At 43.8% G+C, this 12,185-nt stretch overlaps 1 protein-coding gene across 1 annotated transcript in view; it reads left to right on the top strand.

The window, feature by feature from the left end:
• The first annotated feature begins 3,042 nt into the window (after positions 1–3,042).
• The window catches only part of MIPEP (mitochondrial intermediate peptidase), a 298,500-nt gene continuing 289,357 nt past the window's right edge, over positions 3,043–12,185 (top strand). The window contains exon 1 of the mRNA XM_030200312.1: positions 3,043–3,326. Within this exon, the coding sequence (XP_030056172.1) occupies positions 3,183–3,326 (144 nt within the window). The 5' untranslated portion in view covers positions 3,043–3,182. The remainder of the gene's footprint in view (positions 3,327–12,185) is intronic.

The following is a 12,185-nucleotide window of genomic DNA, read 5'->3' as shown; positions in this document are numbered from 1 at the left end:
TTTTTTTTTTAATGGACCAAAAAACAAAACATCCAAAGTTTGAAACCTTGGTCGAAACAGTATTTTTGAAAAAAAAAAAAAAAAAGATAAGTTTTTCTTTTTTGAAAATGACCTTCTTTCCTATTTAGATATTTGATGTTTTGTGCAAAATGTCCAAAGTTGGACTTAGATGTCATATTGAAAATGCCCCTCCATGTATCTTTGTAAGTCTAAGGGCCTCTTATTAAGCCACCCTAGCAGTTCCCACCTGGCAATGCCGACGGTGCCCATTCAAAGTGAATAGGCTTTTGTCGGCTTTACCGCACTGGGAGCCGCTAGTGCGGCTTGATAAAAGAGAACCTAAGTGCTTTGAAAATATGCCTCAGACTTAAAGAAATAAATACATACAACAGAACTGGATAATGTTGGCATATTTAGACTGACTCTGCACAGGATTTCTGCATGAAGGAAGTTCTTCCCTCATTATTCAATACCTGTCTTTGAAGTAGTAATAATAAAAAAATATGAAATGCATGTTTATAATATAACATTACATTCCACAAAACAAAAGGAGCAAGTTCCCAAATACCATCTTTTTCTTTTGATGTACCCACAGGAAATAAGATATTAAATGCTTCCAGGTTTCAACGTGATTAATGTAAAACAAAAAACAACATTGTACTTATAAATAGAAACTCTGAATGTTGAACACCTGATTCTCATGTCTGTTTTGGGGGCCCATTACTAGGTGAAAACAACTCTGCACAAATACATGGAGTCCCTATAACCAGCCCCTCCAAATGACACAATGCTTATGATTTAGAACTAATTACTACTCTAACCGATGAAACCGATACTTCCTCTGTGTACATCAGTATGTTGCAGAAGTCGGCATGTTTGAAAATATGTAAGATAAATAAAAGTGCTACCAACAAAAAAGAATGACAACATGGATATAGCAGCTCACAGGTTTTTAGGTTTGCTTTGTTTTGGGTGTACAGGGATGACGGCTACAGGGGTGGGGGGAGGGTGAGAGAAAAAAAGGGGAGATTACACTCCTTGGCTTCAGTTTTTTGATGTCATGTCATGTCATGTCATGTCATGTCATGTCTCAATCTAACCTCCTTGGACGCGATGCTATTGACTTTATGATGTCACTAACCAAAAAGGTTAGATAAAATAGGAGACAAAGTAAGCCTATTTATTTATTTTATTGCATTTGTATCCCACATTTTCCCACATATTTGCGGGCTCAGTGTGGCTTACAATACATTGTAAATAATGGAAATGCAGTTTGTTACAATCAGTTATGGATTCCATTGTGAGAAGTTAAGCAAGACGAAGTCAAGGTGTCGTTAGGGAATAGGACAAGGAAAAGAACAATGGAACAATGGAAAGAGACAACGGGATCATCGGGTCCTTTTATGAAGCTGTGGTAAAAGGGGGCCGCGCTGGTGTCGGCACATGTTTTTGGCACGTGCTGAGGCCCCCTTTTATTGCAGCAGTTTAAAAAAAAAAGAAATGGATGGGCAGCAATTTAAGCTCTTGCCGTGCACCCATTTTGGATGGAAGCATTTACCGCCACCCATTGAGGTGGTGGTAAGGGCTCCCATGTTACCCCAGTGGTAACTGGGCAGTGCATAGAACTGCACGATTACTGCACACTGCCCAGTTACCGCCGGGTACACACCGGTGGCTCAGAAATGGCATGCACAGGGGTTGGGAACCACCGTCTGGTGATACTTCCCTTTTAGAGAGCGGTAAGCCTGCATTGGGCTTACCACAGCTTTGTAAAAAGGCCCCTATATGAGCTGAAGCCAGTAGGCAGAGCTTGCCGGTAGTAGACAAAACTTGCCGTCATTTTAGTATACCCAAAACAATAGCAAATGCTATTGAAAACAATAGCAAAAGATTATTAGAAATAAGGGACTGCCTATAACAAGTCTAAAGCTGTTCCAGTTGGATAAGCAGTACCTTAAAAGGTGGAGTACAAAGGATTTTTTAATGTATTTGAAAGCTTCCCATATCTAGAAATAAATATCACTAAAACAGCTTCAAAAATTATGGTAGCTGGTAGCAAAAGCAGTCAACTCTGTATTTTGTGCTAAGTTTTCTAAACTATTCTATATAATACAGATGGCCAAATTTCACTGATGGGTTCATCATAACTGTTGTTGTAATCTGCCTTGGGAAGCCTGGTGTTATAAAGATGGAATAGACTAAAATATCAACCAGTAATAAATAGTAGAAATAAACAATATTAAGCACATTTTAATAATATACCATGGCATTCCACAAAACAAAAGGAGCAAGTTCCCACAAACCATCTTTCTCCTTTGATCTAGCCTAGGCACAGGAAGGAAAAGATTTTAAATGCTCCCAGGTTTCACCTAATTTTGTTTAGTATGGGATAAAAATGTCATAAATAAGTAAATAAATAAATAGAATGAAACTCTGAATGTTGAGCATTTGAGTCTCATAACATGATATCTGTTTTAGTGGCCCTTTACCAGGAGAAAAAAAAATTCTCTGCACGAATGTAACACACATGCTAGAGTGTCCCTATTACCAGCCCCTTCAAATGACCCATCGATTCCGACTACTACTCTACCTATGAAAAGTTCTTCCGTTATTATACTTCCTCTATGTATAGCCGTATCAAGGAGGTTTGATCCGTATACTGAACAAGCCAGCACGTTAAAAAAAATATTTAGATATTGGAAGCTTTCAAACAAATCGAAAAACACTCAAATAAGTAAAAAAAAAAAAAAAAAAAAGGAAAAAATATTTTTCCACCACCTTTTAAGGCACTGCCTATCCAACTGGAACAGCTTTAGAATTTTTACAGCTGGATCACGCATTTATTTTTTTAAAAATCTTTTGATATTGGTTTGGCGTGAGCTAAAGCTCCGCCTACTGGCTTCAGCCTCTATAATGACTAGATAAGCGTAAGACCACCTCTTCACCACTTTGTTCGTACCGTCTGCTGTTTTCAATCTAACCTCCTTGATATAGCCGCTGTGTCATTGTTTGCGACGGACGGACGTAAGAATGGGTCACGTGATACGGCAGCCCTTCCGGGCCGGCACGTAGTGCCCATGTTGCCTTTGCCTTAGTTGCGTGTATTTAATCCGGTAGTTTTTTTTTTTTTCCTTCGCGAGAGTTGTAGGCTGGTACCGGGGACGAGTTTTCCGCTGTGGAGAATGCTGGGCAGCGGGCGTGTGTTGGCGGCCGTGTGGCGGACTGGTTCCTGCCGTTTGCTTAGCACCAGCTGGTACCCGGTGGGTGCCGCCTTCAATGCCCGAACGACCCAGAGAAAGCTGGAGCTGTCCAGCGGCAGCAAAGGGGTGAGAAGTGGCCAAGCCGTGGTGGACAGACAGCAGGAGGCGCTCTAGAGCCTACCTGACCAGCACCTCTGTCACCTCGCATACTCGTAACAGAACCAGCAGACTGCAAGGTTTAGGTTGTTTATGTGAAATTCTATTCAGGTCTATTTAATTCCTGGAAATGTTTAAAGTGGTGGGAATCTTTTTCTGCTTGGCCATCCCCACTATTTATAACCAATGAAAGTAATCGGTGTCTTTGATCAACTACCAAACAGGAATGAATGAGCATAGCAAAAACTGAAAAAAAAGACTTTAAAATAGTATTTGCACATATCTTACTAATTTTCTCCCAAAACGTGTAAAAACTGGATGACAGAGGAAAGAAAGCCAATTGAAAAGGAAAAAAAAAAAGGCAAAATGCTTTCATTATTTTGAAGAAAAGCAATAGAGAGTGCGCTTTTTAAATGTAGCTGCTTACACAGCTCAAGGCTATTGCATTATTAACAATTCCAAAGATACCAAGTCGTTTAGGTCCAGGCTGGAGACTTTTCAGTCAGTCCTGGCTTTGAACTTGCATCCCAAAGCAATGTGGGATTTGTACTTCTTGATCCTGTCCATTTAAATCAGTGCTGTAATGCACCAGGGTGGGTTGGTCAGAAATCCAGGACTGTCCTCAAATCTCCAGCCTGAATATGGATAACTTGGTAGCTTTGCAATCTAGGTACAGTAAATCCCTTCTGATAGAGCCTACGGTCTAAGTGGGTACCTACAGGGCCGTTCTGGGGGAGGGAGGAGATGAGTAGGTCCAGCTGGGTGGGAGCTGCATTTTAGGGGTCCATGTAGCACTAATTTTCTCTTTGCTTGGCAAAGACACAGATGCATTCCACTGCTCAGCATCTCCCTAAGGTCAGCCTTGGGTACTTGAGGCAACAGGCCATGAAGTGAGTTGCCTAAGATTGGAAAGAAAGGAAATGGGTTTCATTTCAACCTTACTTTCTGTTTGTTGTGGGGGGGGGGGGGGGTTTGGCACATTGCTCTAACTGCTAGGTTATTTTTTTAACCCTTTTGTTTCCCAAGAACCAATTTACAAAATTGGTGCTTGAGCTAGAGTTTTGGTAATCGTGCTAATCCAAAATGTATTTTAATAATCCTGCCTGGTACTCTACCTTGTACTATCATTACAGTTCATAGGTTGGGGCACATGTTGTCTTAATGTCATTTTTGCAATCCAAGTCTTACACCTATGGAACTTACTTCCTACATCTCTACGACTTCAGTTCTCCCTTACCGGATTCAAACCCATTGCATTTTTGCTAGCACTCTCCTTTATTTGCTGGCCCTGGGGTTCCCTGAATAGATGGTTTATGCCCGCCTTATGTTTTCCCTTTCCTCTCTATTCTTGTCAATGGAATTCTACCCATTTCCCTATACACATCACTGTGTTTTGCTGTTGATCACAATATAATTCTTAATTTAAATGGTTCTCGTTTTGGCAGGAAAGCAAATATTAATAAACTTGGATAGCTTGTTAGGTGCTGCTGTCTGTAATTCGAAAGCCATTCACTTGAAGAGTGGCTGAAAGCAGAATTCTGGAATCAGCCCTGTGTTATATAACAGCTGGTCTGCACATATATCCCCTTTAAGATGCAATGTGTATTAATTTATCACCAGGAATTGCATCTCTGCTGCAGATTCTCACCTAGTTCTGTCTTAAACACCTTAGGGCACAATCTTTTTTTCATATTCCCATGCACCCTAGGAAGAGGATAGTGATCGTACTTCTTATCCCATGAGCCTTTTATGAGGAACTTAGTCAAATACCTTTGAGGACTAAACTTGAACAAGCTTGGTTTATGGGGATTATTTTGATTCCTATGGATCGTATATGGTATTTTATTCTGATGTTTATTATTGTTAACTATATAACATTGTAAGCCATTTTAATTAGAAAGGCAGCATGTAAATGATTTTAAATAAATAAATTGATTCACCTTTGTACATGTGTTTATTAGCCCCTCAAAAAAAAATCACCTGCAGATCTGGCTTCTGCTATTTTTCAGTGAATGAATGTGGAGCAGTTTAAATCAGTAGTGCTAGTGTATGAACTTGCATTCTTCGTGTTTCTTCCCTCTGGTGCTTATTCTTAAAGTCTCCTTTCTTTCATACATTGCATTACTTGTACTTTACGTTGCTTTGGAATAAATGTCATTTGCCTTTTATTAAGCCATACCCTCTCTTTAAAAATCATATTCTATAGTTAGCTGTTGATGTTCTATCACAGCAAGGCAGAATTATTGATATGGGCTGGCTGTTAAGGTTGCCTGTCCTTTAACACTCCCATTTGGGTTTGTGTCCTTTAATGCTAATGGAATCTTTTTTTTTTTTTTTTTTTTGTCATCCTGTTGAGACACTGAGCATTGGCTTTCCTAAAGTTCAGTGATACATAGTTTAAACTCTTCTAGTATCTGGATTAAAAAAAAAATTATCAAGCAACAACATTTTTTAATTGCAATAGTGTACTTAAAAGTGTTTTTGAAATTCCTTCAGCTGGAAGTACTAGTAGTGCATAGTGAGGCACCTTTTGCAATAGCACTGATTTCTTGATGTTAAACCTTTATGTGTAATGAATAAGTTCATTCAATTCTATTGATTTGGAAGTGATTGAACTTGTTCATTAGAGTCGCTCCGAATATGAGGGTCCCTGATGTAGAATTAATTATTTTTGTATTGCCGGAGTGTACCTGGTGGTAATTGGGCAGTGCCGCACGCTGCCCTTACTGCCTCCTCAATGGGTGACAGTAAGGGCTCCCCCCTGAAATGGCTGTGTGGTGAGTGCTTTACTTGCCACCCGGCCATTTCCTGTCAGAAAGCAAGACTTCCCTTTTACCAGCTGTAGTAAAAGGGGGGCATTGGTGCACGTGTAAAACACTCGCCAATGCCGGCCCCCTTTTTGCTGCAACTTGCTAAAAGGGGACCTAAACCCTGGCCACCTGTCAAGATATGTTAAAAATGTTTTTGTTTCTTTAGAGCAGGGGTGGGCAACCACAGTCCTTAAGGACCACAACCTAGTCGGTTTTAAACATTTCCACAATGCATATACATGAGGTTGATTTGCATGTAATGTTTCCATTGTAAGCAAGTAGATCTCATGTATATGCATTGTGGAAATCTCGAAAGCCCGTCTGGATTGTGGCCCTCAAGGACGTTGTTGTTGCCCACCCCTACTTTACAGTGTACTACAAGAAGTCAAGCGATTGAATGGATTTGCTACTGTAAGGAAAGTGTTTGTAGCTAGTGATTACAAATAAGTGAATGTGGTTTATTTCTACTACTACTACTTAACATTTCTATAGCGCTGCTAGGGTTACGCAATGCTGTACAATTTAACATAAAAGGACAGGCCCTGCTCAAAGAGCTTACAATCTAAAGGACAAGTGAGTAGATGATACGATGGGGGCAGTCAATTTGGGGCAGTCCTGATATCCTGAAGGTAAGAGTTAGGTGCCGAAGGCAGCATTGAAGAGGTGGGTTTTAAGCAGAGACTTGAAGATGGGCAGGGAGGGGGCTTGACGTAGGGGCTCAGGAAGGTTGTTCCAGGCATAGGGTGAGACGAGGCAGAATGGGTGGAGCCTGGAGTTGGCAGTGGTGGAGAAGGGTACTGAGAGGAGGGATTTGTCCTGTGAACGGAGGTTTCGGGTGGGAACATAAGGGGAGATGAGGGTAGAGAGGTAGTGAGGGGCAGCAGATTGAGTATGTTTGTAGGTAAGAAGGAGGAGCTTGAACTGAATGCGGTAACGGATTGGAAGCCAGTGAAGTGACCTGAGAAGAGGGGTGATATGAGTATATCGGTTCTGGCGGAATATAAGACGTGCAGCAGAGTTTTGAACAGATTGAAGGGGGGATAGATGGCTAAGTGGGAGTCCGGTGAGGAGTAAGTTGCAGTAGTCAAGTTGGGAGGTAATGAGAGCGTGGACGAGAGTTCGGGTGGTGTGTTCCGAGAGGAAAGGGCGAATTTTGCTGATGTTGAAGAGGAAGAAGCGACAGGTCTTGGCTATCTGCTGGATGTGTGCCGAGAAGGAGAGGGAGGAGTCGAAGATGACTCCGAGGTTGCGGGCAGATGAGACGGGGAGGATGAGGGTGTTATCCACTGAGATAGAAAGTGGAGGAAGAGGAGAAGTGGGTTTTGGTGGAAAGACGATGAGCTCAGTCTTGGACATGTTCAGTTTCAGGTGGCGGTTGGACATCCGTGTAGCAATGTCGGTTAAGCAGGCCGATACCTTTGCCTGGGTCTCCGCAGTGATGTCTGGTGTGGAGAGATACAGCTGGGTGTCGTCTGCATAGAGATGGTACTGGAAGCCATGAGATGAGATGAGGGAACCCAGGGAAGAGGTGTAGATTGATAAGAGAAGGGGTCCAAGGACAGATCCCTGGGGAACACCAACAGATAGCAGAATGGGGGTGGAGGAGGATCCATGGGAGTGAACTCTGAAGGTGCGGTGGGAGAGATAGGAGGAGAACCAGGAGAGGACAGAGCCCTGGAACCCGAATGAGGACAGTGTGGCAAGGAGTAGATCATGATTGACAGTGTCAAAAGCGGCGGATAGATCGAGGAGGATGAGGATGGAGTAGTGGCCTCTGGATTTGGCAAGGAACAGGTCATTACAGACTTTAGAGAGTGCTGTTTCTGTCGAGTGTAGAGGGCGAAAACCGGATTGAAGTGGATCAAGGATGGCATGCGAGGAGAGAAAATCAAGGCAGCGGCTGTGAACGGCACGCTCAAGTATTTTGGAGAGGAAGGGTAGGAGGGAAATGGGGCGATAGTTGGAGGGACAGGTAGGGTCAAGTGATGGTTTTTTGAGGAGAGGTGTGACTACGGCGTGCTTGAAGGTGTCAGGAACAGTTGCGGTGGAGAGAGAGAGGTTGAGGATAAGACAGATGGACGGGGTGACAGTATGGGAGATGGTATTAAGTAAGTTGGTGGGGATGGGATCAGAGGAACAGGTGGTACTTTTCGAGCAGGAAAGAAGGCGAGTGGTTTCCTCCTCGGTGATGTCTGGAAAGGAGGAGAAAGAGGCCTGGCTTGGTTGGTCGAGGGTTAAAGGTTCTCCATGGTTCTCTGATGCTTCTTCCTAATTATAAGAAGAGTTACTTGCTGGTTTCCTTTCTTGTATGGATTACTAGTTTATTTTTTAGTGAAGACTAAAACTTTTTTCTTTTATGTTGATATCTTACTTTTCGGAGAATAAAATGCAATACTTCCATAGCATCCCACAGATCAATCCAGAGACTTGTGGGTTATATCCCTGTACCAGCAGGTGGAGATAGGTGGAAGTTAGACAATAGCGTCAGGGGAGTTTGAGAATTGTCTGCAGCAGAGTGCACTGGTCAAGCAGTGTGCCGCAGGATCTCAGTCGGGCGATGGCGGGGTAACGCTGGATAATGTTTTGGTGTGAGTCTCAGGGCCATCTTTGCTGCGGGCGCCATTTTTTCAGTCCCGCCGCATTTGGATCTGTTTTCAGCATGGTTAGATCTAAGCTGGGGAGATGATGCTGTAGGTGCCTCTGGAACTGAGGCTGCTCCCTTTTCTCCAGAATTTGTGCTGTTGATGCACAAAGTTTTCCTTTTAAAATGCTCTGGGGGAGGGGGGACGTCTTAGGGTTCTACTTCTTTACCATCTCAGCCAAGGCCTTCTTCCTCTCAGTTTGGAGCTGGAAGACGCTGCAGATGCAGAAGAGGCCCTTTTTCCTGAGCTGAAAGGGCTGAACTTATGACCGAAAGTGGTGAACTGGATAGAAAACTGGTTGACCGAGAGGTGGCAGAGGGTAGTGGTAAATGGAATCCGCTTGGAGGAAAGGGTGGTAAGCAGTGGAATTCCTCAGGGGTCGGTGCTGGGGCCCATTTTGTTTAATATATTTGTGAGAGATATTGCTGAAGGGTTGGAAGGAAAGGTGTGCCTTTTTGCAGAGCCTTTTTGCGGATGACAGGAAGATAGCCAATAGAGTGGATACCCTGGAGGGAGTAGAAACGATGAGAAGGGATCCCTGAAAGTTAGAAGAATGGTTGAGGATCTGGCAGTTAAAATTTAATTCCATATACACAGCTGAAACCGTTGTACTCTACTTCAATTACTTATTATTTTTTTGTTTTTATACTTGCAGTGAATCACACATCAAAAAAGTGATAGCATCAAAGAAGTGATAGCATAAAGCTAATGTGATTGAGTGCTCAGTAAAAACATGCTGCTATGGCTGGGCTGCTGGAAAGCAAGCATGAAATAATCAAAACATCATTGCACTCCTGCCCTACCACCCGCCAATATGCAAAAAAAAATCAGCTGTGTATATGGAAGCATATTTGTGAAACCAGAACGTTGTGTTTACCCCAGAGTTATCTTAGTTAAAATTTAATGCCAAGAAGTGCAGAATGATGCATTTGGAGTGTAGAAACCCAAAAGAGGGATACCGAATAGGAGGGGAGAGATTAGCAAGCTCGACTCAGGAGAGAGACCTTGGGGTGTTGGTGTCGGAGCATATGAAGGTGAAGAAACAACGTGACAAGGCGACGGCCATGGCTAGAAGGATGCTAGGCTGCATAGAGAGGGATATTACCAGCAGAAGAAAGGAGGTGTTGATGCCCCTATACAAGTTGTTGGTGAGGCCCCACTTGGAGTATTGTGTTCAGTTTTGGAGGCCGTATCTAGCTAAAGATGTAAAAAGACTGGAAGTGGTGCAAAGAAAAGCTATGAAAATGGTATGGGATTTGCGTTGCAAACCGTACGAGGAGAGACTTGCTGACCTGAACATGTATACCTTGGAGGAAAGGAGAAATAGGGATGATTTGATACGTTCAAATATTTGAAAGGTATTAATCCGCATACGAACCTTTTCCGGAGACGGGAAGGTAGTACAACTAGAGGACATAAATTGAGGTTGCAGGGGGGCAGACTCAGGAGTAATGTCAGGAAGTATTTTTTCATGGAGAGGGTGGTGGATACGTGGAATGCCCTCCCGCAGGAGGCGGTGTAGATGAAAACGGTAGTGGAATTAAAACATGCATGGGATAAACACAAAGGATTCCTGTTTAGAAGGAATGGATCTATGGAATCTTAGTGGACATTGGGTGGCAACGCTGGTATTTGGAGAATAAAACCGGTGCAGGGCAGGCTTCTATGGTGTGTGCCCTGAGAAAGGTAGGGACAAATCAAATTCAGATATACATATAAAGTATTACATACCATGTAAAATAAGTTTATCTTGTTGGGCAGACTGGATGGACCGTTCAGGTCTTTTTCTGCCGTCATTTACTATGTTACTATGGATCTCCCTCAGGGTCTACAGAGATTACGGAGGAGGCTGATTTGCCACCTGAGGAAGGCCCCACCGTGGCACGGCTGTTCTGCAGGGAGGAGCTTCCCACCCTTATTGTTTGGGCACTGGAAATTTTGCATATTTCCTTGCCGGAAGCCTCTTCTGGTCCTACTACTTCTCCCTCTATCATGTCTGGTACTAAATCCCCAGCCAGATCATTTTATATTTCAGCCCAGTGGGACATGCCGGACAGTGACCTCAAGGTGGCACGGTCAGTGGGTCACCTGTATTCATTTCTGATGGCGGACTTTGAATCCCTTAGACTTCCCACAGTTGATTCTTTGATTACAGCGGTCACCAAAAAGACCACTCTGCCGGTAGAGGGAGATACGGCACTTAAGGACCCACAGGACCATAAACTGGAGTCCTTAAGCTTTCTTTTGAGGTGGCAACGCTAAGCCTTCAAGCTTTGGTGTGCGGATCCTATGTGTCTCGGGCGTTTCTGTCGTGGATTCAACAAGCCTCCCCAATGGAGGAGCTTGTTAGCTTTTTGCCGGCGCATGAATCTGGACTCATGTACTTAGCAGATCTTCTTTATGACCTTTTGTGAGCCTCTGCCAAAGGGGTTTCCCTGGCAGTCATGGCACACCGTTGGATATGGTTGTGGCCTTGTGCGGCGGACGTGGCTTCCACATCTCGACTGGCGAGGCTGCCTTTCCGTGGGGAGACATCTTTTCGGAGAAGATCTGGAAAAGATTGTTAAAGTGCTGGGTGACTCCAAAGGTCAGGGCCTCCCGGAAGATAAGCCTAGGTCAACATCGAGGGAAGGAATGCCCCACTCTTGGTTCAGAGAGACAAGGTGCTACCGCCCAGGCTGAGTTGGTCCCTTCCAGAAGGCTTGTTTTGCCCATAAGACGCAGCTTTTTCGCAGTGAATGCTGTGCCACGACCTCAGGCTCTAGAGCACAGCCCGTGACCACAGCTTCCCAATGCTGGGGCCTTGCCCATCCCTTCCGGTCATCTGGGTACATTTGTCTCTCTTCCTGGGGGAATGGACCAGGGTAACCTGACGAATGGGTCTTGGAAGTCATCCGAGATGGCTACAAACTAGAGTTTGCACGCCCATTGGCAGATTTCTTCTTCGAGTCTCCTTGCAAGTGCCTTGCCAAAGTGAAGGTGGTTCAGCAAACACTGGCAGGCTTGCAGTGATGGGGGGTGGTCCACCTGGTACCGCTGTGGGAGGTAGGGTAAAGATGTTACTCCATTTACTTCGTGGTCCCTCAAAAGGACAGCTCTCTCAGACATGTTCTAGACCTCAAGTACATAAACAAGGCCTTGTAGATTCACCATTTTCGCATTGAAACCTTGCGTTCGGTGATTGCTGTGGTGCAACCAGGAGAATTTTTGACAGCCCTCAATCTCAAAGAAACATATCTGCACATCTCTGTATTGATCTGTGGGACACTATGGAAGGGAAAATGAGTTCTCACCTGATAATTTTCTTTCCATTAGTCCCAACAGATTAAGCCAGAGGCTTGCCCTTTGTTACTTCCGTTGTCTGTAGGGTTTCAATT

The sequence above is a fragment of the Microcaecilia unicolor genome, chromosome 4, assembly GCF_901765095.1.
Source record: "Microcaecilia unicolor chromosome 4, aMicUni1.1, whole genome shotgun sequence".
Lineage (NCBI taxonomy): Eukaryota > Metazoa > Chordata > Amphibia > Gymnophiona > Siphonopidae > Microcaecilia > Microcaecilia unicolor.
This window is presented reverse-complemented; position numbering and strand designations above follow the sequence as displayed.